The sequence below is a fragment of the Macrotis lagotis genome, chromosome 2, assembly GCF_037893015.1.
Source record: "Macrotis lagotis isolate mMagLag1 chromosome 2, bilby.v1.9.chrom.fasta, whole genome shotgun sequence".
Taxonomy (NCBI): Eukaryota; Metazoa; Chordata; class Mammalia; order Peramelemorphia; family Peramelidae; genus Macrotis; species Macrotis lagotis.
Window position 1 is genome coordinate 16,017,542 of NC_133659.1, and position 26,999 is coordinate 16,044,540.

The 26,999-nt window shown below is 45.7% G+C and overlaps 1 protein-coding gene and 1 pseudogene across 9 annotated transcripts in view; both read left to right on the forward strand.

Moving 5' to 3' along the window:
- DOCK7 (dedicator of cytokinesis 7) overlaps window positions 1–26,999 on the forward strand; it is a 168,536-nt gene that overhangs the window by 118,822 nt on the left and 22,715 nt on the right. For 5 of the 9 annotated variants that reach the window (XR_012475470.1, XM_074221272.1, XM_074221273.1 and 2 more), the window contains 15 exons: window positions 606–745; window positions 10,239–10,408; window positions 11,492–11,646; window positions 14,217–14,399; window positions 14,581–14,716; window positions 17,665–17,761; window positions 19,392–19,488; window positions 20,677–20,811; window positions 21,424–21,576; window positions 22,825–22,983; window positions 23,182–23,282; window positions 23,687–23,879; window positions 24,255–24,398; window positions 24,653–24,784; window positions 25,364–25,378. Coding sequence is in view for 7 of the 9 variants with exons in the window: in XM_074221272.1 (XP_074077373.1) it covers window positions 606–745; window positions 10,239–10,408; window positions 11,492–11,646; window positions 14,217–14,399; window positions 14,581–14,716; window positions 17,665–17,761; window positions 19,392–19,488; window positions 20,677–20,811; window positions 21,424–21,576; window positions 22,825–22,983; window positions 23,182–23,282; window positions 23,687–23,879; window positions 24,255–24,398; window positions 24,653–24,784; window positions 25,364–25,378 (2,010 nt within the window). In the remaining 2 variants the exon portion in view is untranslated. Of the gene's footprint in view, window positions 1–605; window positions 746–10,238; window positions 10,409–11,491; window positions 11,647–14,216; window positions 14,400–14,580; window positions 14,717–17,664; window positions 17,762–19,391; window positions 19,489–20,676; window positions 20,812–21,423; window positions 21,577–22,824; window positions 22,984–23,181; window positions 23,283–23,686; window positions 23,880–24,254; window positions 24,399–24,652; window positions 24,785–25,363; window positions 25,379–26,483; window positions 26,794–26,999 lie in introns of those variants that run through there. The other 4 variants (XM_074221274.1, XM_074221277.1, XM_074221278.1 and 1 more) reach the window with 3 other exon arrangements.
- LOC141512387 (small ribosomal subunit protein uS13-like) lies at window positions 754–10,252 on the forward strand (annotated as a pseudogene).

A 26,999-nucleotide genomic window follows, 5' to 3' on the forward strand; every position in this document is an offset into this window, starting at 1 on the left:
TGTCTGAGGCTGGATTTGAACTCAGGTACTTCTGACTCCAGGGCCGGTGCTCTATCCACTGCACCACCTAGCCACCCCTGTAAATAGGTTTTTTTAAGATAGTGAAGTTCTTTTTAAATAGTTCATGATTTTTCTGGAAACGATCAAGGCATTTATCTATTTCTTTTGCACAGGGAGAAAGGGGCTTTGGGGGGAAGGGTGTGTGTGTGTGTGTGTGTGTGTGTGTGTGTGTGTGTGTTTTAAGGGTTTTTAAAAAGTGAAAAATGGGGCGGCTAGGTGGTGTAGTGGATAAAGCACCGGCCCTGGAGTCAGGAGTACCTAGGTTCAAATCTGATCTCAAAACACTTAATAATTACCTAGTTGTGTGGCCTTGGGCAAGCCACTTAACCCCGTTTGCCTTGCAAAAACCTAAAAAAAAAAAGTGAAAAATGTTCTCCCCCAAAATAAAAGAAACTTGAATATGGGATTCAACTCAAGGCCTCTTTATTTTTATTCACCTTGAAGCTAAAAAAGGTAAAGAACAAAGAAAATGTTTGTCTCCTCTGAAGAGGAGGTTCCCATTTCTTTGGCTCTTCCATTCTTACCTTCTTTGGATTTTTCCACAGAGCTCTGGATTTTCCACAAATGTCCAAGATCAGAAGACAGCAAACATGTTTGAGCTGTCCCTGCCCTTCCGCCAGCAGCATTACCTGGCCGGACTGGTGTTGACTGAGCTAGCAATCATTTTAGACCCTGATGCTGATGGGTGAGTATCGTGGTCTTTACTGGCACAAGGGGTTTTGCAGCATGGGCCCAAGAAGTGACCTTCCTAGTTCTTTGTCATACAGACTGGAGTTTGAATTTTGGTTCTGCTGCTGGGAGGTGGGCAGAGCCCAAGAGTACAAATAGAAGCAGCACTACAGTCCCTGCCCTCAAGGAGTTCCCACTCTAAGGGGGCAGATGGCCCACCTAAGGAGCCTCCAGGGAGGGAGTAGAGGCTAGAGAGACAGAAAGCCCCCACAGGCCTGGGCACTTAGGCAGAAATGGAAGCTCTGGGAGGAGTCAGCTAAGCAGAGGAGGGGTCCGGGGTAAGAAGCCCAGATTCAGAGGAGCCCTGTGGGGAATGGCAGAAGAGCCAGGAGATGGAGCCTGGAGAGTGATCACATCTCTGTTGACAGTGGAGCATCTAGGAATCCTGGACTGACCTTCCTTCCATTCTGTGTTCCATTCAGAATTGTTTTCAGGCCAAAAAAGAATTCTTCTTTTAAAAAGGGAGGATGTGTGTTCCTTAGGGGCATCTCATTCACAAATGCTAACACACCAGTCTATATCGGCAGAAGCACTTCCGGCAGGTGCTGGAATTCGGCTCTTCTTTGTTGCTTTATATCTCAGGAAGGTTCCCCTTGTCTGTGGAGATGCAAAACTTAGGCTGAGCTCTTCCGCCTTGAAAACAATGCTTCAAATTGAACTCTTCAGTGTCTGATCTAGCTAAAAGCCAGAGGGAGACTCCAGCCCAAGATGACCCAGGAGGTCAAAATGAGAGCTCTGTTTACAGGGGAGGATGCTGACTTAAAGCCCACTACCAGTAATGGGACAAGGTGGCTGAGACAGAAGCAGCAGCAGCTTCCTAAACTCTCGAGCAGAAGATGAGAAAGGAACCTGGCAAATGGTCAGAAAGAGTCTTGAAGAGGCTGCAGTTCGGCTGCTCCATTGTCAATACCCCCTTCTGCACCATATTTCTTTTTTTTTTTTTTAGGTTTTTTGTAAGGCAAATGGGGTTAAGTGGCTTGCCCAAGGCCACACAGCTAGGTAATTATTAAGTGTCTGAGACCAGATTTGAACCCAGGTACTCCTGACTCCAGGGCTGGTGCCTTATCCACTATGTCACCTCCTTCTGTACCATATTTCAAGGGCCACCACTCCCAGTCAGGGCAGCGTCCCTTCTGGTTCCAAGGGACCCTGAGGAGCAGTGTCAATGGTAGTTCCAAGGTACCAGGGACCCTTCCTGGGTAAGCACCAGAGAGCAGTAACCATATCCAAGAGAACAGTGCAGAAAAAGCCTAAAGCTTGAAACAGTGCCCCTCCACCCACACACCCCCACTCCCCCATATTGGACACAGAGGCCAACACAAACATGAAATCCTAAATAAAGAAATAGAGTAGGAAAATAAGCAATTACCAAAAATTAAAAAAAAAAACCTATTACTGTGACACCGAAGATCAAGACATAAACTCATAAAAAGCCATTGAAGTCAAAATAGTTATAAGCAAAGCATCAAAGAAAAAGCCTAACAAGAATTCCCAGAAGAGTTCAAAAAATGGTTTTCAAAATCAAATAAGAGTGATAGAGGAAAAATTAGGTAAAGAAATAAAAGCAAAAGAAGACAATTATGGATAAAGACAATATATTGCTAAGTCACCATCTAAAAAACAAGCCACCTTAAAAAACAGAATTGGCCAATTAAATAAAGAATACAAAAACTCACACTTCTAGAGAAGGCTTTCATGCTGCCATGGCAGCCATGTTTCTTGTAATCCCCGAGAAGTTCAAGCACATTGTGAGTGTTCAACACCAAAGATGATGGACAATGGAAAATAGCTTTTGCCATCACATCCATCAAGGATGTGAGTTGAAGATGTGCTCATGTAGTCCTGAGGAAAGCAGACATTGACCTCACCAAGAGGGCTGGTGGCTCGCTGAAGACGAGGTGGAGCGTGTGATCACCACCATGCAGAATCCATGGCAATACAAGATTCCAAACTGGTTCCTCAACAGGCAGAAGGATGTAAAGGATGGAAAACAAAGCCAGGCTCTGGCCAGCAGACTGGACAATAAGCTGTGTGGCTGAAGAAGATTCGGGCATATTGTGGGCTTTGGCACTTCTGGGGTCTCTGGGTCCAAGGCTAGCACACCAAGACTAGGCTGCAGTGGTTATACTGTGGGTGTGTCCAAGAAGTAAACATCTTCACTGGCCTTGTCTATTAATAGTTTATATCCAAAAAAATACAAAAACTCATTAAAGAAAATAATTAACCTCCCAAATTAGAATTGGACAAGTGAGAGCTAACTCCATGAGGCATCAAAAAACAATAAAACAATCAGAAGAATGAAAAAAATAATAGCAGAAGTGAAATACTTCAAACAACAAGAAACTATTCAAATACCATGGCCCCACAGTGACTACAGAAGGTTTGGCAGATGCCGTATGAAAGAACAGAAGATTTGGAATATGGTGTCCCCAAAGGCAAAAGTGCTGGAATTACAACCAAGAATCACCTACCCATCCAAACTGAGTGTAAAGCCTTAAGAAAAATCGACAGGTAATGAAACAAAGGACTTTTGAGCATTCCTTATAAAAATACTGTAGCTGAATAGAAAATCTGATTTTCAGATATAAGACTCAAGAGAAGCCTAAAAAGGTAAAGAGAAAAGAAAATATCTTCTAAGAACCTTCTCAGTATTAAAGCAGTTAGGAGATTTGTTTATAGAAAGAGAATGCAAGCATAAGTAAATTATGTTGGGGTGATTTTTTTTTTAAATGGAAAGGCAAGAAAGGATACTTGGGAGAAGTAGAAAGGAAGGTGAAGCATGAGAGAAATTATCTCACATAAAAGAGGTGCATAGGGAAGAGCTTTTGCATTGGAGTGGGAAATAATGTGTGGGTAATGTTTGAATTCTACTCACATTTAAATTGGTTCAAATAAGTATATATGTATGTATATATATATACATATATATAACATATATATATATATATGTCTTTGTATTTACATACAACCATACACTTACTCAGATAGTAATAGAAATTTTTCTCACCCAATAGAGAAGTAGGAGAGGAAGGATATTAGAGAAAGGAAGCATGATTGAAAGGAGGACAGATAAAAGAAGGCAGCATCAGAAGCAAAACAGATGTTAAAGGAGGGACAGGATGAAAAGAAAGAGAAGGATAAACCGAAGGTAATGGGGAAAATGCCCAGTTAGTTGTCTTAACTGAGAATGTGAATGGGTTGAACTCACCCATTAAATGGAAGTGTTTAGCAGTGTTTTAGAAATTGGAATCCAACAATTTGTTGTTTACAAGAAATACACTTGAAACAATAAGATAAACCCAGAGGGACTAAAACACAATCTCTTAATTCTCCAGCCAAAATCAGAAAGACAGGGGCAGCAATCATGATCTCAGACAAAGCAAAAGCAAAAAACATTGCCCTGCAGGTAGGTGGCACAGGGGTCAGAGTGAGGAAGATGCAGCTTCCTGCATTGAAATCCAGCCATTCACTCCTCATCTGTAAAATGAGGTTGGCAAAGGAAATAACAAAACTCTTCAGCATCTTTGCCAATAAAACCCTAATAAAAGCATCAAACATCTGTGAGACGACTGCACAAAAAAAGCAGACAAGCGGGAAATCTATATCTTGCCAAAAAGAACCATAAACAATCACGTAACGTCAGTACAAAACATGTGTACACCAAATGGTATGGCATCCAGATTCTTAAAGTTAAGTGAATTAGAGGAGAAAATAGATAGTTAAACTGTACTAGTGGGGAACATCAACTTGCCTCTTTCAGAACTTGATAAATCTAACCATAAAACGAATAAGAAAGAAGTCAAGAAAATGGATAGAATCTTAACAAACTTAGGTAAGCTAGCCCTCTTGAAAAGGCTGAATAGGAATAGAAAGGAGTCTAGCTTCTTAGCTGTCCATGGTACCATGGTACCTTCTCAGAAATTGACTATGTATTAAGGCATAAAAACCTCACAACCAAATGCATAAAATAAGATGTATTAAACGTGGGATTTTCAGACTATAATGCAATAAAAGTTACATTTAATAAAAGGCCATGGTATTTTAGATCAAAAACCATTTGAAAAATATGCATCAAAGAACATCAAAGAAAACATCATAGACACCGTCAATAAGTTAATTAAAGAGAATGATAACAATGAGATAACATTCCATAATTTGTGGGATGCAGGCAAAGCAGTACTTATAAGAAAATTAAGGGAAATTTTATTTCTGAATAATACATATGTCAGTAAAAGAACAGATTAATGAAATTGGGCATGCAACTTGTGGTAAATAAAATTTGTAAAGATAAACTGAGGTACATGACTGAACAAAATCAGTTTATTAACAGTAGCAGGTCAGATTAGCAACCTTAGTAAAGCCAACTACCTCAGTGCAAAAGTTGGGGGCATCCTCTTTATTGATACACAACAAGGAAAGGGTCTTGAAAAGTCATGAAATATTATAATTGACTGCTAAGAACATTAGATAGTCTGTCCTTTCAGGTGAGGCTATTTATACCCATCTCTAACAATTGAAGAATGTTAATTGTTTTATGGAACCCATCTGCATTTTGTAATCTTTGCTAGGGCATCAAAACTATTCGATTTACAATCTCCCTAGAAGGGATTAAAAACTCCTCTAATTGCACAAGGATAAACAACATATTTTTTTGAAGATGGTACCAAGTTAATTTGAGGGATTTAAAGATAGCAAACATATCCTGGAACATATCTCTGATATAAAAAGCTCACAACTTTTCATTATAATTTTCATTATAAATTTTAACTTTTAATTAAAATCTCTTTCAATTATGGCTAATTTACAAGGAAAACTGAATTCCTGGGCACAACTCAAGGACAGAGAAAGGGGACTTTAGGCAAATATAGGCTCAATTATAAAAACCAATGAAGCATAAAATTAGTTGTATTGTAGAAGAAACTGTAGGTAATATTAATTGTGATCTTCTCAAACTAAAACCTGGAAAAGGAACAAATTAAAATCCTCAATTAAAAACCATTAATCCATTATGAAACACAATCCTGAAAATCAGGAAGGAGTAATAAAATTGAAAGTATAAAACAATCTTTTGAATTAATAAATAAAACTAGGAACTAGTTTTAGGAAATACATAATGAATTGGGAGAAAATAACCCAATAACATAAACTATTGGTTAGTGTGATTTTAAAAAAGAAAGCCAAATCACTTGTACCAAAAATAAAGAGTGAATGTACCACCAATAAAGATGAAACTAAAGCAATTATTAGGAATTAATTTGCACTGTTATATGCCAATAAACCTAACAATCTAAATGAAGTGGATATTTACAAAAGTATAAATTCCCCAGATTGACAGAAGAGGAAAGAGAATATTTAAGTAACTCTCTCTTAGAAAAAGAAATTGAACAAACTATAATTGAGCTCCCCTAGAAAAAAATCTCCAGGACATTATGGACTTACAAGTGAATTCTACCAAATATTTAAGGAGTAATCTTAATATTATGCAAACTATTTGAAAAAATAGGTAGTGGTCTAGCAAATTCCTTTTATTACCCAGATGTTGTGCTGATACCTAAACCAGTTTCCTTAATGAATTTTGATGCATTAATTTTAAATAAAATACAAGGAAACTATAGCAATATACCGCAAAGATCATACATTGTGATCAGGCAGGGTGTAGGACTGCTTCAATATTAGAAAAACTAATACCATAATTCACTATATCAATAAAAATTTTATAAGTCATATGATTATATCAATAGAGACAGAAAAAGCCTTTGACAAAATACAGTATTCTTTCCTTTGAAAAACACTGGAAAGTATAGGGATGAAATCTTTCTTAAAATGATAAGTTGTATCTGTTTATAATTGTAATGGGAATAAACTTGAAGTCTACTGTGTAAGATCAGATATGAAGCACAGATGTCCATTATCACCACTGTTCATTATTTACTGGAAATTTTAGTACTAGCAATACAAGAAGAAAAAGAAATGAAAAGAATAGACAATGAGGGGGTGGCTAGGTGGCGTAGTGGATAAAGCACCGGCCTTGGAGTCAGGAGTACCTGGGTTCAAATCCAGTCTCAGACACTTAATAATGACCTAGCTGTGTGGCCTTGGGCAAGCCACTTAATCCCATTTGCCTGGCAAAAACCAAAAAAAAAAAAAAAAAAGAATAGACAATGAGGAAACAAAATGATCACTTTTTGCAGATGATATAATGGCATATTTAGAGAACCCTAGAAAATCACCAAAAAACCCTAATTGGAACATTAATTTCATCAGAGTTGAAGCATATATTAAAAATTCACAAAAATCGTCAGTATTTCTACTACCAACAAAACCCTGCAGGAAGCAATATAAAGAGAAATTCCATTTAAAATAAATTTAGACAACATAAATATTGGAAGTCTACCTACCAAGACAAAGCTTGGGACTATTTGAACACATTTATAAAACACTTTTTACACAAAAACAGATCTAAAAATAAGTGGAGAGATGTTAATTGCTCATGGTACAGCCAAACCAATATGATAAAAATGACAATTCAACCTAAGTTAATTTACTTAGTTTCACAACAGACTACTAAAGAATTATTTTATAGAACTAGAAAAAATAGTAACAATTCATCTGGAAGAACAAAAGGTCAAGAGCATTGACAGAATCAATGAAAGAAAATGTGAAGGAAGGTGTCCTAGCAGTTTCGATTTTAAATATTATAAATTGATCAAAACAAACTGGTATTGGTCAAAAAATAGAGAGGTAGATTATTGGAATAGATTAGCCCAGCATACTGTAGTTAATGATTATTGTGGCCTAGTGGTTGGTAAACTCATAAATCCAAACTTTTGGGGGTAAGAATTCAACACTTGTCAAAAATCACTGGGAAAACTAGAAAGTGGTTTGGCAGAAAGTAGGCACAGACCAACATGCCAAATCACATACCAAGATAACAATGAAATGGATAAATGATTTAGACCTATCCAGTAAAATTGTAAGTACATTAGGGGAATATGGAAAACATATTCCTAGGAGAAGAGTATGCCTAAATAAGATGTAAAGGAAATTACAGAAAGTAATAGAGAAAATTTTGATTACATGAAATTAAGGAGCTTTTGCCCAAATTAAACTAATGCAGCCAAAATTAGAAGGAAAACAGGAAATTGGTAAAAAAAAAAATTGGTAAAAAATCAAGTTTTTTCTGTTAAAAGTCTGATTTCTCTAACATATAGGAAACTAAGCCAAAAGTAATTCCCCAGTTGATAGTCAAAGGATATGAATAGGTGGTTTTCACAAGAAATCAAAGCTATCAAAAATCACATGAAAATGGGGCAGCTAGGTAGTGCAGTGCTCCCTGGAGTCAGGAATATCTGAGTTCAAATTCGACCTCAGATACTTAATAATTACCTAGTTGTGTGGATTTGGGCAAACCACTTAACCCCATTTGCCTTGCAAAAAAAAAAAAATCACATGAAAAAATATTCCAAATCACTATTGATTAGTGTTTTAGATTAAAACAACTCTGAGATACCACTTCACATCTGTCAGACTGGCTAAAATGACTGAAAAGGAAAATGATAAGTGTTGGAGATAACGAAAAATAAGGGCATCATTGCACTGTTGGAGTTGTGAATGGATCCAGCCATTCTGGAGAACTCTGCCCATAGAACTAGAAAACTGTGTATACTCTTTGACTTAGCAACATCACTATTAGGTCTGTATCCCAGAAGGCTCAAAAACTTTTGTACAAAAATATTGATAGCAGCTATTTTTGTGATACCAGAGAATTTGAAATTGAGAGAATGTCCATCATTTGGGAAATGATTGATATATTTGCATTTGATTGTAATGAAATATTTTTGAGCTATAAGAAATGATGAACAGAATGTTTTCAGAAAAACCTGGGATGACTTACATGATCTGATGCAAAGTGTAAGCAGAGTAACTCAGAGGATGTTGTATGGTGATCAGTTATGAATCACCTAAGACAGTTTCACATAACTTAGGATGAAAAATGCTATCCACTTCAGAGAAAAAAAACTGATGTTCTTTGACAGCAGATTGAGGCACACTTTTTTTTTTTTACATTATCAATCTTGGGTTTTTGTTATTTTTGTTGGGCTTTTTTATCTGTCTTCTCTTCTATAAAATGACCAATGTGGAAACCTTCTGCATGTAGTTCCTATATCAAATTGCTTCCCTTCACAGAGAACTAGTCTTAGGAAGGGAAGAGAGGGAAAGAATATGGTAATCAAAATTTGAAGATGGATGTTAATTAAACACTTTTGTTTACATGAAACTGAGAGAAAAAAATTAAATGAAAAAAAGATCTCATATACTATCCATGGCACATTGCCATCTGAAAGTTTGTGTCAATTAATAAATTAAATGCTTAACTAAAACAATAAAGAAAAAAATTGGAAAGCAGGATGCTTTCTGGAAAAAACCTTAGAAGACTTATATGGACTGTTGCAAAATGAAGTTACACTAGGAGAACATAATGCACAATAACACAAAAATATAAGGATGATCAACTACTCTAATAAGACAATGATCCAAGCTTAATTCCAAAGGACCCAGATGAAAGATCCTATCCATCTCCAGAGAGAAAACTGACATGCAACTTGAAGCTTATTTTTTAACTGTATTTTTATGGGCAGTGGGGTTTGTTTTGTTTTCCTCTGCTACATGTGAAATATATTTGGCATGATTGCACATGGATAATCAAAATCAAAGTTCTTGCCATCTCGAGAAGAGAATTTAGAACTCAAATTATTTTTAAATGATTAAAAATAATTTTAGAAAGAAAAAGAAGATTGCCTCTAAGACCTAGTGGTGGCCACCTACAAGCCTGTTGTGCAGGTAGGGGCCTCTTCAAAGAGTCTGCCTAGATGTGGACTTGGATGTGTGGTGGAACCTGCCATTCCCTCTTCCCACCCACATTGAACCATTCAGCCTTGGGCCCCTAAGCAGAACATGCTTCTTTTTGGGGGGGAGGGGCTCTGTGTCAGGATCTGGGTTGTGGCTTGGAGAAGTTGGAAAGTCGAGTAGCTGGGGGGACCAAGTTGAGGAGCCTGGTCCAGGAAACCAAACACAGGTGAGCTGTGACTCTTGACACCCTGCTTTCAAAGCTGGGCAGTGTTACCTGAGTGGACAGAGCTGTGCTAGGTTGATGTGGCCAGGTGGAGACTTCTGTGAATTTCCCCTTTGTTAGAACTCTTTCTCTCTTTTGGAGTTCCCAGTCAGTTATGGTGATCTTGTGTGTTCTCTCTCAGACCAAGTGCTCTAAATAGGAGTCAATGCCCTCCTAACCTTATTTTCATTCACATATAAATATAAATATATATATATATGTATGTATGTATTGGAAAAAAGATTTGCTTCTGGTCTTTTAAATAGCATTTCTGTTACAAAATAGTGTTTACTTTCAAGATGTTCACTAATCTTTGTGACCTGACTTTCTTTAATAGTTTGTTTGGATTGCATAAGAAGGTCATCAACATGGTACACAATTTACTGTCCAGCCATGATTCAGACCCGCGATACTCTGACCCCCAGGTAAAGGCCCGCGTGGCCATGCTCTATCTACCTTTGATCGGCATCATCATGGAAACTGTGCCTCAGCTGTACGACTTCACAGGTATCACATCCCTGCAAGGTTTCCCCTTCAGCATCTTTGCTGAAATGAAACCTTTTGGTTCTGTGACCCATTGGCCTACTATTCCCATTCCTTGGGGGGTGAAGCTCTGAGTTAAACCTTCCCCTTACAATGGTGCTCTGCAAGTTGAGGTCATCATGGAGATGTGTCTGTGGGTGCCTCATTTTAAAAGTGGGGTAAGTTAGGAGGTGATTTTTGTAAAGGCTGTGAAGTGTTTGCACTTTAGAAGTGAAGAAGTCATTTAAACTGGAATGGAATTTAAAAGAGTCCCTCTAAAGTCCCTGTTTGTGCCTAGCACAGCGGAAGGCGTAGCTTTGTATCCAGTGAAGACAAGCTGAAAGAATGCTGCTTGAGGGCAAGTAAAATTGCTTCTGACGCTGGGCACCAGGAAAGTAGTTCTTACCAAGGCTTATAGTCCTACTTTGAAGTCTGCCAAGTCTCCGGATTTTGTTGTGCCCTTTTATCAGTTGATTTCCATTGCCTGCCCTCACTGCCCCTAGTCCAAGGGGGTGCAGGGTCAGAGTCCAGAGGCCTAGTTCCAGTCTTGCCTGGGGGAGCCCTGGCATGAGACCTTGGCTTTGTCACCCCTTCATCTCAAGCTCCTGACACCAAGGGAACCATTGGTCCAGACCAAACCCCCCCCCAAAAAAACAGATAAGATCCAAGAGACTTTCTGTAAAGAGAAAACAAGAAGGTCCAGGCCTAAAGACCTGCATAAATGCTACCATTATTGTTGTTACACTATTTCAGGATGGTAAAGTTGAATCTAAATGAGAGCATTTAATGTTCTGGGGCGGGTTGAACACACCTGGCTTCCCACTTGGGTGTTCTGATCACTAGCTGGGGCTCCCTTCCCCTCAGAGACTTCTCCTTTATTCTCAGTAATTTTAGTTTTGAAGAGAGGGCTGCTGTAGTCTTATATGTGAAATGCTGTATGAAGTGTTGTGTTGTATGTCGTATGAGGAAGCATCACGGAGGGTCAGCACTCAGCATTAAAGAGAATGAAGAGGAGAAAGGGAGCTATGACCGTACACGTGATACTTGTTTCTCTCGGACTCTCTCCAGAAACTCACAATCAGCGAGGCCGGCCGAGCTGTGTGGCAATTGAGGATTATGAAAGTGAGGGTGGAAATATGATAAGCCAGACGGTGGCCATGGCAATAGCAGGCACGCCAGTACCCCAGCTTGCAAGGCCCAGCAGTTTTCTGCTCACTTCATCGGTATAAAAATATAACTAAACTTGTTTGTGAAAAGACATGGAGGGACAGTGCACCCCTACTTGGGTGTGGTTCCAGCTCTTGTTCCAGGGTCCGTGGTTAGAAGATTTAGAGTTCCACAGTCCTCTTTTCAATCATTTAAAAATACTGATTTAGGGCCTACTCTTTTTCAGCTTTAAATTTTGGGTTTTTTTTTTTTTTTTAGTCTGAGGGAAGTGTAATAAACATCCTTTGAATTGTATAAAGAAATGTGATTTCCCTTACTCTGAAAAAGAGATCTAAAGTAAGTTTTTTTAAACCATTTTTCCCTTTAGAGAAAATACAGGAGTATTTACTAAAATTGAAATGGTTTATGGAACTATCCTGTCATTGGTCTAGATGAAACCCTATCAAGAGAAGAAAACTACAGGCTTTCCAGTCTTAGGCTCTCCTGTCAAATTAAAAAAAAAAATGTTTCCTTCATCTGCTTAAAAGGTATTTTATTGAGTGCCTCACACTTGACCTGCTGTTACCAGGCTCAGACTAACCAAGTCCATGGTCTCTGCTTTGAACACATTTGTTCTTGAGCTTGTCAACCTGCCTTTATTTACCCCGAGAGTCTCCCTTCTTCCCCCTTTCAGAAAATTGGAAGATCTCTTGGCTTCTGCAGACTGTTTTGTTTCCCTAGTTCAACGTCTATGATAAAAATCCAGGACCAACCCCCATCCCACCCCCTGCCAAGTACTTTGCTTAGAAATGGCATCTGGTTTAATGCTGTATGGCTCAAAGCCATCCTGAGTCCTTTGGAGCCTTTGCTGATGCTGGTATGAGCAGGATTCCTTCCGAGTCTGGCAGAAAAGGAAGGAGGTGACCCCACTCACAGAGTCTTTGCAGGAAAAGAAAAGCGCCGGTAGAGGGACTCTTGGAGACTCCAGTGCTTGCACTCCTCACTACCAGGAGGGTCACTCTGGGAGTCCTTTTCCCTTAGAAGTAATTTTTATTCAAAAAAACTTAATGCAGAGGTGAAATCATCTCTCCCATCAAGAAATCTAAAATCTAAGAGGGAAGATAGGGTGTGTGATCAAATGAGCCTGCTCTGAGATTTGAGGGGTCTGGACTCCAGACCAAAGGCTCTTGTGGGTACCTTGGTGATCATGATGGGGGAAGAGGGAGAAGAGAAAACTGTTTACAGAAACATTAAAAAGATACCAGGGAAAATTCAAAAGGGAACACCAACCAATAGAAAGCTCTGTTTTGCTGTCCTGTGAAATTATATATATATATATATATTTCTTTTGAAAAAAACTATGGACTAGGAACAAGTTTGTAGTCAAAAAGATAAAAGTCATAAAAAAACTGTATACTTTGAAAAAACCAGAGAAAGATGGAAATAAACCTGTGTCTGATGACCTTAAATAGTGTAAGACCAGACAAAAATAAAGAGGTCCCTAAAGCTTTCCCCAAACATAAAGGAATCATTCTAAGACTATTTTAGAATTGCAACATTCAACTTACAAATGGAAAATCTGTAGTTTAGACAGTTGTTTGGAATTCCAAATGTATTTCCCCACACAAGAGTGCTGGTATGTGGATGGCATCCGTGTAATACTTAGAAGTTACCAGAGGACTTTGCACACAATGTCCTTTGATCCATCAGCTGTGGAACAAGCCCAGGTGTGGCAATGCTGGGATCTCTGGGAAAGGCTCCCTCTTGATGGGGACAGAATGTCCATCTCTAGGATTCTCTAAAAGGAGATCTCTGAGAGCAGCAGGCTGAGTGAGGGGTGCAGAGGGAAGTGGCTGAGCCAGGGACCAGGATTTGTATTCCTTTTTGTTTCCTCCTGGATGATCTGTTTAGCAGATATGTGCTCATTGTTCTTCTTGTTTCTTTCATTCACTTTTCAGCTATTTTGAATTGCTGTTGTAGGTTGACTTATAAAGAAAGAAAAAAGACTAATCCAATGTGCTGGGGTTCTAATTGCCAAGTTGTTTTTTGTGTGGCCTCCATGAATCCATGGACCTAAGCCCCCTGAAAGACTGGTACCTTACATCTCTATGGGACCAATCCAAGTACATATTTTCTAAATTGTTTGATTTTTTTTAAAGTTCATCATCCAGGGGATGGCCAGGTAGTGCAGTATATAGAGCACTGGCTTTGGAGTCAGGAAGATCTGAGTTCAAGTCCAGACTCAGACACTTAATACTTACTTAGCCATGTGACCTTGGGCAAGTCACTTAACCCCACTACCTTGCAAAAATCCAAATATATATATAATAAAGTTCATCATCCAGAATAGCTTGGGGTGTAGGGGATAGAGCGCTGACATTGATATCCAGAAGACCTGGCTTTATCCACTGCTTAATCTAGCTGGGTGACCCTGGGGAAATGACTGACCCTCCCACCACCATTTTGTAACTTCAGATTCTGTAATCTGTTAGAAAGGCTACCTTCTGTGGGTGGCAGAGGCAGAGTTTCCATTCTGATGAAATTACAGGATCTGAACGTATTTGTATTAATGTCCTTAACTCATCACACCTTGTGGGAAAAGAAAACCACCCTTGACATGGTCCCTTCCATTTCTCATTGCTTTTAGACCGGCCGACAACACTCCATGTTTTCAGCAGAATCGAGCCGGAGTCTCCTGATCTGTCTGCTGTGGGTCCTCAAGAATGCTGACGAGACCGTCCTGCAGAAGTGGTTCACGGACCTCTCTGTTCTGCAGCTCAACCGGCTCCTGGACCTGCTTTACCTCTGTGTGTCGTGCTTCGAGTACAAGGTAGGTGGGGATGAAGCCAGCAAGTGGGAGGAGGAGGAGGAGGAAGATGAGGAGAGGAAGAGAAGGAGGAGGGGGAGGAAGAAGTAAAGGAGAGGAGAAGAGGAAGAGCAGGAGGAAGTAGAAGAGGAGGAGGAGGAGGCCCTTTCTCCAGCACATCCCCAGCTGTTGTGTTTCATTTTAGGGGAAGAAAGTATTTGAAAGGATGAATAGTTTGACCTTTAAGAAATCAAAAGACATGAGAGCCAAGCTGGAAGAAGCCATCCTCGGGAGCATCGGAGCCAGGCAAGAAATGGTGCGTCGAAGCCGAGGGCAGCTTGGTAGGTAGCCCAGACCCGCACCCTGGGGAGGGGCCTCTGGGAGGTCGCTCTCAAGCCCTGTCTTTCCACAGTAGTGGCCAGAAGCAAAGGAGGAGTCCAGATTGTGCAAACATGTGACATGTGTGTGTTTGCATGTGTGTGCACACGTGCATCATGTGTGTTGTGTGTACACACTGTGGTGGCTGTGTGTATAACGTGTGCTGTGTATATGGTTGTTATGGGTGTGCTGTCTGTGTGTAGTGTTAGGGGTGTGCTCACATGCATTGTGTTAGTGTGTCATCTGCATGTATGAGTATGCAGCATGCATGTGTGTTATGGGTATGCTGTGTGTGCACACGTGTTGTGGATTACTGTAGGCATGTGTGTAGTGTACATATGCTTTGTTATGGATGTCCTATGTGAACGTGTGTAATTGTTATAAATGAAAAGGCCATTCTGCGTGGCCTGTGCCTTGGGGACATCACAGCCTCTGGGCCATAGCTGGGACAGGATGGGCCTGGAAGGTGGTGCAGCCCTGGGCCTCTGGGGTAGGGAGGGGCATCACTGACCTGGGGCTGGTGCAAGGGTGTGGCTCTTTAATGAAGGCTGAAGAGTGGAGAGACTTCTTGTTCAGTCATTTCAATTGTGCCCAATCCTTCCTGATCCTGTTTGGGGTTGTCTTGGTTGAGATGCTAGAGTGGTTTGCCATTTCCTTCTCCAGTTCATTTTACAGATGAGGAAACTGAGGCAAACAGGATGAAGGGACTTGCCCAGGATCACACAGCTAGGAAGCATCAGAGGTCATCTAGGCCCTATGGTCTGTGTGGTCTGGCACCCCCTAACCATCCCATGGAGGGATAGAAATTCAAGCATCTTGTCCCTTTTTGATAAATCTCCATGACTATGAAGGGAAGGGGTGAGGAGAGCCTGTTCAGAGACCAGTGTAGACTCCTCCGCAGCACTTGGGGTTCCCTGCTGTCTCCAGGATATACCTTGGTGTCCATTCTGCCTCCATCCATGCCCACCACCCTTTCCTGTCCTTGTGCCTCTGGCTGGACCACCCCTGGGTCTGGCAGGCAATCCTCCCTTCCACCACCTCTTTGAGACTCCCTCATTTTCAACCAGATAGAGCTCCAGCAGCACCTACCTGCTACCTCCCCTGTATTTATTTGAATATGATATGCACGTGGATGGAGAATGTGCATACATGGGTCCTCACCGCTCCTGAGAGAAAACTGCCCAGCACAGGGGTTTCCTCTCATGGGTCTCCATACACACTCACTAATTAGAGTGATCCATGTGGGTGTCTGCATTCTTGGCCTGGCTTTTTCCCCAGGATTGGTAGTTTCGAGAATTTTTCTTTGTGGCTTTTTCTGCTGGGCTTGGCTCTTCCCATATTTTTCCCCATAGATCTTTGATTTAGTCTTTTAATTCTCTGCCTTACCATTTCCCCAGCCTGTCCCCACCAATAGTGGTTACAGCTTCTCATAAAAGGGACTGTTATCTTCTAGCAAAGGAACAAAAATGGTCCAGTCCCTGCTTATGCCAGTGCTGCCCCACAACCCTCCAAAAACATCCTTCTGGAAAGAAGCCAAAGTCTTTGTTGATGACTACCAGGGAAGCCTGAGAGCCCCCTCCTCATGTCTGTGAAGAGCTGGCGTTCCCCTGAAACAGCCCATGGGGAGCCCCCTCTCAGTGGTCTAGGTCTCTAGAAGAGAAAAAGAAACCATCCATTCAGTGGGATCCCTTGGAACTCAGTCTGCTTGGAAGATGTGATTCCTCCCCCAAGACCTTCCAGAACACATCCAAAGAGGAGATGAGTGAGAGCCTCAGAAGCTGCCAGGAGGCTGTGGCCTTGGGGGGGGGGGGCATGGAGCTCACAGGAAGAAGGACACTCTCCCTGCTCTCATCAGCCTCATCTCTGTTCAGAGCATAGGCCCCTGGACGTCTGCCCAGACCTCTCTTGACCACCACCTTTGAGGGCAGGTAGACTCCCCCATGACACCACCACTGACTCCCCATCCTCTGTACGGACCTCTCCAAAAGGTCTTAAAGTCTGTGAATGTCTTTCCACACCTAGTTGAATTTGAGTCTCCCAACTCTCCTTTGAGGAAGTCTTGTTCTTTCCATTTCACAGATGAGGAAACTAAGGGTCAGAGCCTGTGGGTCACTCAGTCCATCAGTCAGCCTCTCTTCAGTCCCCTACCATCTCCAATCCCTCGGGGAACTAGTGGGGAAGAAGCTTGCTCCTACTGGAAAAATAACAGAGAAGATGGCCAGGGAAGCCTGGGGGCCCGGGCGAAGACATTCCCAAGGCCAGAATCACAGGATCAGAGAGTTTGTGGTGGGAAATAAAGGCCAAGAAGTGAGGAAGGGTTCGCAATGCCTACCTTTTGTCTTTGACCCCAGAGGCTAGAGGGAGCCACCGGAGTCTGTTGAGTGGTTGAGTGGCAGTGACCTGCAACATGCCCATCATGTGAGGCGACAAGGAATCATTAAATAACAAGGGAAAGGACAAAGAGAAATGGGAAGGCCCAGTTTGCTGGGCCTGTTTTAGATGGAGAGGAGTCAAGGAAACAGAAATTGTGATTCATAAAATGGTCCTATTTTGTTCTTTAAAAGTTTAATTTGTGGGGGCAGCTAGGTGGCGTAGTGGATAAAGCACCAGCCCTGGAGTCAGGAGGACCTGGGTTCAAGACCTCAGGTCTCAGACACTTAATAATTACCTAACTGTGTGGCCTTGGGCAAGCCACTTAACCCTATTTGCCTTGCAAAAACCTAAAAAAAAAAAAAAAAGTTTGATTTGTTCATATGAACAAACTATCAATTATAGCTGTAGTGATGACAGGTGTCTCAGTGCGGAAGAGTGAGAAAAAAAATGTTCTAGTGAAGGATTATGGGCCTGCAAAGGGACATGTAGAGGGTTCCCAGGGAAATCACTGACAGCTTGGTCTTCCATTCATTGGCAGAGAGAAGCCCCTCCGGAAGTGCCTTCGGAAGCCAAGAGAACCTGAGGTGGAGAAAAGACATGACTCACTGGCGTCAGAACACGGAGAAACTGGACAAGTAAGAGCCACACCTTCTGCTGGTGCGCCCGCAGGGGATGCATTTGGAGGACATTGAGGCACATTCTGTATTTTGCTGTTAGGATGTCAGGAAACCTGGGCTAGGGGGGCTGGGACTTTGTTGCTAAGGCCTCAGCTGTCTCAGCTTACAAAAAGAACATTCAGGAGAGGCAGCAGATTTAGAGGAGTTGGCCTGGCAGCCCAGAAGGCCTGGTCCTGAGGCCTTGCTTGCTGCAGATGGCCGGGCCGCTCTAGACTAGGGTCCTGGCCAAAACCTCTAGACAGAGGCAGTTAAGGGAGGGAGGACATTCTGTTTGAGGACAGATTGTTCTCCCCCTTGACTCTCATTCTAAATCCATGAACTCTGTGTATGTTTGCTAAGTGTACCATGGTCTCCTTCTCCTTGGAGCGCCCTAAGTCATCCCATATGAAGAGAAGGTGTCCCTCCCACCCCCTAGACATCTGGGAGAGGAGGACATACCCACACAAAGCAGGGGAGCCCAGCTTAAGTCCAAGGATCCCAGTGCTGCCCCTGTCCATCAAACAGGACTCAAGGGCAGCATGGCCATGGGAAGACATGGTGGCAAAGCCAAGTCCTGAGAGGAGGGAGATGACCTTTCTCCATGAGGGCGAGAGTGGGAGCACAACCCCGAGAGTGTGTCCCTGGGTAGGGTGCATCCAATTTGGGGGCCCTTGGGGGGAACAAAGATTAGTAGCTAATGTAGGCTCAGACAGGAAGCCCTTGAATGTCAGTGGGAGGGGTCTGTATTCTGTGACTTGGGGGGGGGTCACTGAAGGACATTCAGATTTTTAGGTCTTGATGGGGAATGAAAACTGGTCACTTAGCTGTTAACAGAGGCGTTCTGCTTAGCTGGGATGACCAGGCAAGACCAGGAACAAAAGCAGAGAGAATCTTATCTCAAAAAATAAAGCAGAAATAACTAATTACATTCAGCTCAGGGTGCTAATGGAAACAGAAGCCCGGGCCCCACTCTGATGCCCCAATATGGTGGAGGGGATCCTGGCTTTTTGAAGTCTACATTGACAGAGGACAAAAACTGCCGGTTGGGGGGGGGGGGGGTTCCTTCCAACTTGAAAGCCTCTAAATGCTGCAGCCAGAGCGGAGCAGGAGAAACTGTGGGAGACCCTGAGCTTCTCCCTGGCCCAAGCCCTGGCTCTTGAATGGTGTTCCTCTATTGGGGGTCTTGTACACCTCTGAGTCTCCTGAGAGTCCAACTGGCTCCCCAAGGTGGTTGGAGAGGTTGTGGAGAGGAGCGGCGCAGGCTCCTCTGAGAAGTGACCTGAAATGTATTGAAAATATTTCAAATGGCAGGCCACTCGGGAATGCCACACATCTGAGCATGGCCCTTTGGGCAGTGCCACACTGTGAAGGTGCTCCTCGGGATTACACAGCCTTTCTGCCTATCACAGGTCTGGGGCGGGGTGAAGCAGGGAAAGGTGGGGGTGAGGGGCTCCCCAATGAGCTTTTGCTCCTTTCTTCAAAGCCTTGTCTCTTCCTCCTCTTTTTCTGTGTAACATTTTTGGTTGTACATGTTGGAGTATTTATTGATATGTATTTTTATTGAATGCTTTTAAACCAAGAGATTGAATTTCATACTTTGTTTCATTAGATCAAGGGCAGAGATTGAGCATGAAGCGCTTATTGATGGAAACCTTGCCACTGAAGCAAACCTGATCATTCTGGATGCCTTGGAGATAATTGTCCAGGTAAATGTTATGAAGAGAGGAGAGCCAAGTGGTAGTCTTAGAACGGGGCAAGATTCAGAAAGCTTGGTGACCTGTGTTATGGAATCTTAGCTGAAGAAGACTTCTTAATTTCTGTGTAATTCCTCCTGCAACATCTCTGAGAAGCGACCAAGCTGCCTTTTCACGACATTCTCCATTGGAGAGAAACTTCACTGTGTTCTACAATAACTTTTGGAATTTGGGAAATTCTAATGCTGCCTGCTAGGACTTCTGCCCACTCTGCCCTCTTCGACTTCTATTTCTTTGCGCCTGGGACAACCAAGGACTGAATCTCTGACCATGTCTTGGGCCCCAGAGCTTCATGAATGTATTTCTAGCTGACTGCCTGCCATGCAGGAGAAGTCAGTCTTTCTATAGAGAAGCATGCATAGACTCACGTGAAAGTCTCTCTGTGTGTGATATTCCTAGGATAGAAAAAAAAGTCTCCAGAAGCCCCATGTAGAAACATGCCAAATAGAGAGGAAGGAATAGGAGCGGCTTTCTTGGAAACCACTTCCCCCCTCCCCCAAGACTGGCCTCTCCCCTTGACTGCCCTTTCCGGCGGGTGGCACAGCCAGTCTGGCAGGATTCCCTGCACACCCTTTCTGACAGGGTCCCCCAACTCTGATCCTGAAGCTCAGAGGAGAGGGAACCTACCGCTTGGCTGGTGGCCCACTGGTCCCCACTGCTTCTGGTTCTGCCCTCTTGGGCCATGAAGAGCTCCGTGAGAGGGATGGAAGACAGCTCGTTTCCCTTGGTTGATGCTCATGCGCTGCTCCTCTGATTTCTTAATGTCCTTCCCAGCTCCACTCTGAGGCTGGCTTAGCAGAGGGGTTCACTCCTCTAGTTCCAGCCAGGGGATCTCCTGCGCTGAGCTGCCTGATGATCTCTTGTATGGGCCTCTCCTAGTCTGTGCCAGATCTGCCCTTGGTGCTCCCAGCTTCACGGGATGCCTTCCTTGCAATGGGCAGTTGGGGGCCGGGGACAGAAGCTGGCAGAGGTGCAGAGCTCATCTTTGGTTGGGTGGAGTTTCAGCCATGGCTTCGAGGCTCGGTTTCCTTGACCAGAGGGGAGGGCATCTTCATGGGCATGGAGGATCCCAGGGAGGGTGTCAGTGCACATGGTGAGTCCCTGACCTCTCTCCATTGTGGATCTGTTTCTGAATTTCAGACAGTGTCTCTGGCGGAATCCAAAGAAAGCATCCTTGGCGGGGTACTCAAGGTGCTCCTCCACAGCATGGCCTGCCACCAGAGTGCCCTCTACTTGCAGCACTGCTTTGCCACTCAGCGCGCCCTGGTCTCCAAGGTGGGTGACTGGGACCACTTCTGTGGAACTGTTTCACGTAGATGGTGCTCTCTGAAGCCCTTCTTTCTCTCCTTCCCTGTTGTCCACCTTGATGGCCATTGGTCACCACTGGCCCCCATTGTCCTCCAACCCCTGGCCAAGGTATGGCCCATACAGAGGGAGGAAGGGATTCCTATTACAGGAGGTTGATGGGAGTCAGTGGCAAAGAAGCCGCTAAGCCTATCCCAAGCCACACAGAGGAAGGGTTGAAAAAGACTGAAACTGAGTTGGATTTAACTGGGAAGTTGAGTTTATTCTCCCATTGCTGCTCCCCCACCCCCGTGCAAACCAGCTTTTGAAGCAGGTCCATGAGGTACTAGGCCCGCAGATTTGTTACCTCACTAAACTCTTAATGGGAATTTAGCTTATCCTGTGATAATATTTCTTAAAATAATTCCGATGAGGGCTCTGTTGGGACGGGTCACATGAGCCCCAGAAGTTAGGAAACTTTCTCTGAGTTGAGTGGATGGAAAACCAAGCCTGTGGCCTTCATCACCACGTGGTGCTTCCCTGGGAACCCCATTGAGGCAGAAGGGGTGCCATCCCTCCAGTCCCAATCTTGGTTCCTTACAGTTCCCTGAACTGCTCTTTGAAGAGGAGACGGAGCAGTGCGCCGACCTCTGCCTGCGCCTCCTGCGTCACTGCAGCAGCAGCGTCAGCTCCATCCGCTCCCATGCCAGCGCCTCCCTTTACCTCCTGATGAGACAGAACTTCGAGATCGGCAATGTAAGCCCCTATGTCCAATGGATGACGGAGGCCCTGGCTCTGGGGGAATGTCCCCCTGGCGCCATGGCCGCTGTTTCCTAGGACTTTGGCAGAAAGTCCCCCTCACCCTGTACAAGGGGTGCTTCCTCTCAGGCCCCATTTCCTCCTTGTACCACCACCCTGGAGCTCCCATGCCAGGAGTGGCCATTGGGTAAGGAACACATTGGCCACTTTGCCTCTCATTTAGCTGGCTTTCTCAGGCTGGCCATGGCTGAAGTATGATGGGCACAGGTGCTGATGCCCGTAGCTGCCTCATGGCCCCAGGTCCTTGGCCCATTGGTCTCCAATCACTGATTTAAGCAACATTTGAACCCAGCTCCCATTTCAGTATGGCTGTTAGGGTGGGGGTGGGGGTGCCAAATGCTGGCTTGAGGTAAGAGCTCTAAGTTTGAATCTTGTGGCCTTTCCTTGGTTGCCAGGGTCAGGTCACTGAGCCCCCTTTGCCTCAGTGAACACTGGTCAGTAATCATGGTCATTATCATGAGAATTATTCTTCCTCTCCTGCCATGTCCTAGGGGAGAGGAGTGGCGAGGTCTTTGCTCTTCATGCCTCAGCCCTAGAATTGCTCCATGCCCCCTTGTTTGGCTCCCTGGGCAGTATTGAATGGTGGTGGGACCGGACCTCTTTGTGCAGGCTCGGGTTCTATGATAAAGAAAAGGAGAAGTGTAGCACTGTCCCTTCTGTCCCTCTGCCTCTTCCTGGAGCCTTGGCAGGTTCTCTCCTAGTGCTTTGGCAATCCTCAGGGCCGGGCCCTGCGGGGAGACCCTGAGGTCAGTCCCCCCACACACACCTCAGTCAGGAAAGCTGGCAACCTTTTGTCGACTCTTTGACCCCACCTGGGGTTTTCTCAGCAGAGATACTGGAGCGGCTGGCCATTTGCTTCTCCATCTCATTTTACAGATGAGAAAACTGAGGCAACAGTTAGGATGTGTTTGAGGCCAGATTTGAACTCGGGCCACCTGACTCTAGGCCTAGTGTTCTGTGGACTGTGGCGTTCCCAGCTGCCACAATGCCCAGAAGCTGCTAACTCTAAGCTATGGCTCCACAGGCCTCTAAAAACTGGCCGAGATGGCACTGGCAGCTCGCCCAGTGCCGTGGGAGGGCCTGTGAGGGGCTGGGTTCCCTCTGATCCTAGCCCAGGGCCCCTCTTCTCTGAGCAGGGCACACTCCAGCAGAGGCTGTCCTCTGTCCTCACTTGTCCCGTTGCAGAATTTTGCCCGCGTCAAGATGCAGGTCACCATGTCCTTGTCATCCTTGGTGGGCACCTCACAGAGCTTTAATGAGGAGTTTCTTCGGCGCTCCTTAAAGACCATCCTGACATACGCTGAGGAAGACCTGGAACTACGGGAGACAACGTTCCCGGATCAGGTCAGCAGCTAAAGGACTGCTGGGCCCCGGGGTGGCCCATGGCTGGGCCTTGTCTGCATAAGGGTCTCTAAAAATATTGTGTGGGCAGCATCTGGACTCACTGGGACTTATCAGTGGGGAGGTCCCAGGATGGGTCTATGGCCAATCCCCTGCCAGCCCCCAGGGAGAAAGCCACCCTCATATGTCTCTGTGCTGCAGGTGCAGGACCTTGTCTTCAATCTCCACATGATCCTCTCAGACACAGTGAAGATGAAGGAGCACCAGGAGGACCCCGAGATGCTCATCGACCTGATGTACAGGTAAAGTCTGCCCAATCAGCCGGCCTGGCCTGGCCTGACCTTCTCTGTGGAGTCCCCATTGCCCTGGAGGCCCCAGCCACCTCCTCTTTCTGCCCACGGCTGCCCCATCTAGATTATAGCATTGCAGGAACTTGGAGATCACCTCATCCAGCCTCCCCTGCCCCCACCCCAGCTCCAGTTGGTGTCATACATCCCCAAGATCCTAACCCCCTCCCCCTGGTTATCATTGCTCTCCGGGCTGATTGTTCCAAGATGGTAGCTTGCTCAGGAATAGAGGACAGCCCCTCCTTGCTCACCTCCCACTGAGCCAGGCCTGCCCTGGAGGAGCTGATCTCTGCTGGGGGAGGGCCTGAGGGGTCGGGCCAGGAAGATGGCCTTGGCTCAGGGGGCTCACGTCCCTCTAGGATTGCCAAGGGCTACCAGACCTCCCCGGACCTGCGCCTGACCTGGCTGCAGAACATGGCAGGGAAGCACTCAGAAAGGAGCAACCACGCCGAGGCGGCCCAGTGCCTGGTGCACTCTGCGGCACTGGTGGCTGAGTACCTGAGCATGCTGGAGGATCGGAAGTACTTGCCTGTGGGATGCGTGACCTTCCAGGTGCCCCTGGCGAATGGGGGTGGGAGCATGTGGGGGCTGAAAGAGACAGGGTCACAGCTACTTCCACTCCCCTTGGAAGTGGGCTAGGTCAGATGGAGAGAGGGGGACCGGGCAAGGCTTTAGGCCCCTGACCCTTGGTTAATGCTGAGCTGGCTGGAGCACAGGGCCAGGAGTCAGCGGGACCTGAGTTTGGATCCAGCCACCGAGCCTGGGAAAGTAGCTGCATGGGCCTCAGTGCCCTCCTCTGTAAAATTAGGAGCAGGGACAGGGCCCAGCTGGCCCTCAGAAGACTCCATACCTTGATGCTGATTGGGGGGGCAGTGACCCAGGGGGACCCGGGGCAGGCAGGTGGCTCACCTGGACCTGCTTCTGCAGAACATCTCGTCCAATGTCCTGGAGGAGTCAGCCGTGTCAGACGATGTGGTGTCTCCCGACGAGGAGGGCATCTGCTCGGGGAAGTACTTCACGGAGGCCGGCCTGGTGGGGCTGCTGGAGCAGGCAGCTGCCTCCTTCTCCATGGTAGGCGAGCGAGACCACGGCTGGGTCCCCAGACCCCCACTCACTGGGCACGTTGGCCCATCCACTTCATTGAGGGGACTCCAGGGTGAAGGGTAGAATGTGCTCCTTGAGGAGGGGTCCTTCACCTGCCCTGGGAGGCCTCCCCTGCCTGTGGCTGCTGTTGTTGAGGTGTGGGTCTGTGGGCTCCCCATTAGTGTATGCACAGTGCAGGCTTGTGGCAGCGGCCTCTGAGGGCCTTTGTTGCGGCTCTTCAGGCTGGCATGTACGAAGCGGTGAATGAGGTTTACAAGGTGCTCGTGCCCATTCATGAAGCCAATCGGGATGCCAAGAAGCTGTCCGTCATTCATGGTAAACTGCAGGAGGCCTTCAGCAAAATTGTGCACCAGGTGAGAGCACTGCCTTCTTGGGCTCTGGAACTGGGGAGGAGAGGGGCTTGGACTGCCCCTGCGGCCTAAGCCCTGGTCCTTGGCATGGGTTCAAATAGAGCTGTCTGCCTTTCCTTCTTTCCTCGGGCCTCAGCACATGCGAGGCCTCTGCTTTCTTACCTCTCTGAACACAAGTGATTTAGAAATCCCAGGGAGTTCCTGTGGCTATGGCCTGGACCAGCTTGGGGGGGGGGGGGGGTTCGTGTTGCTTTTGAGAAGCCCCCACAGCCAAGGGGCCCAGAGTCCCTTCCTGCCCTTGCTCTGGTCCCCTGAGCCAGAGCACTGGGCCCAAGCCTTGTTGTGGGGTGGGGTCTGCTCCAGGTAGGGGGTCTCCCCTCTGCAGAGAATGCCCTCCAGCTTTGGAGAGCTTTCTAAGCTTCCCGGAAGGCTCCGGCAGCCAGAATGACAGTCTAGTGAGGGGCAGTTAGTGGGGACCCTGACTCATCTCGGGGCTCTCCAAGGCTGGGGCAGTGGGGGGCACTGGGGGAGGTGGGCCAGAGCCCAAGCCTGAGCCTTGCTTTTCTGCTTTCTATCACACAGAGCACGGGCTGGGAGGTAGGTACCGACTTAGAGAGGTAAAGCCCAGGGATGGCCCCCTGGCCCTGCTTGGCCCACATGTGCTAGCTGTGGGTGCTGTGTCGCTGTCTGCTCTGGGGCGCACTCATCATCCCAAGCCCTTGTGGGGCGCGCTAGGAGCCACTGACGGCCGGGGAGGGGGAGGCCGTGCATGGAGAGTGCCCCGTTTCACTAATGAGCCTCCCTGGCGAATGAGCCCCCGTGTGACCACTCATCCGTCTGCATCTTTAACACCGACGTTATCTCGGGTTAAAGCCCTGTGGGGCTCCCATCCCCAGAGGTCGATTTATGGACTGGGCCCAGCCAGCCGGAGGGGGTCATTGAGCTCTTGGGGGGGTGCCGAGAGAGCGCCAGGTGTGAGCCCCCGCCTCTCTCCTCCGCCAGGGAATGAGAACCTCCTCTCTAATCCTGGGAGATCTAGTGCCCTTGCCTTTTCATTAGTGTGAAACATTTCTGAAGCCCCCCAGTGCAATGAGAACTGAAATGGGAGCGAGCGGAGCGCCCCCATTGATGGCCTATAGACATGCTGCTTTCTCCCATATGAAGCTGCTCCAAGGCTGCGAGGCTTTCAGACCTCACCAACCCTGTGGGCCTGGGTGTCCAGGAGGCCTCACCGGCCCGAGGCTTCCCTCTGAGATTTGTGGAAACCAAGCACTTCACTTAATCAGTGAAAAATGAGGTCTTAAAGGAGAATGAGAACCTCTGAGCCGCCATTGCCGCTAGTGGGCCTGGCGCTAAATCGACCCCTGAAATGGCTCCTTTTCATTAGCTAGAGCGTGAACCTCACCCAGTCATGGTATTGTGCATGTCCAGAGACACCCCACGTCCTTGTCCTGTCGGCTTCACTCTGCTGTCCACCTCTTCTGGACCGCTAGCTTTTTAGCTTCCAAGTTTGTTGCATGTTTGTGTTTTGCTTTTCTTTTTTGAATACTTTAATGGATGCTTGCATTATTTAATTTATTTGCTACCATTTGCTGCTTATTTGTTTTGAAATTTCCCTAATTAAAATACTTTCTGTTTTCTCTTCTCTTGCCCCTGGTTGCTGACCCTCCTCCCCACTTTTACTATTGTCTGTTGTGGTAAGTTCGTACTTTGTGAATATTTTTCTTTTTGACTCTGTGGAAGCCCCAATAATTCCATTTTAATCAAAGAGCTATGCCAATCAATCAATTGCCAAAAACTTGACAAAATCTATTGGCAGGAGTGGCCTCCAGTGAGGGATCTTTCTAACCTGCCAGTAGGCTGGCTGGAGCCAGTCATGCCCCCCCCACCCCCCTGGAGAGCTGGAGGAGCCCTCCTGGGCCCAGAGCTCATCCCTGAGCATCCTCCTCTTTGAATTGATCCAAGTCACCTGTGGAGTTGGCAAAGCTTTTTGGCTCTGTGTGTGTATGTATCCAAGGTAACTCTCAGACTTGATTCCTTGCAGTTTGGAAAGGTGTTTCTGCGCATAATAACAAATCCTGAGCTCTCCATGAACTGCGTGGCTGCGATCTGCTCCTCCAATTCTGTAACGCCTACGCAGTGTTCACCTTCAGCCTCTCTTCTCTTGAGTCCTATTATTTTGCTCAAAATAATAGAAAAGAAAATGCATTTTACTCAT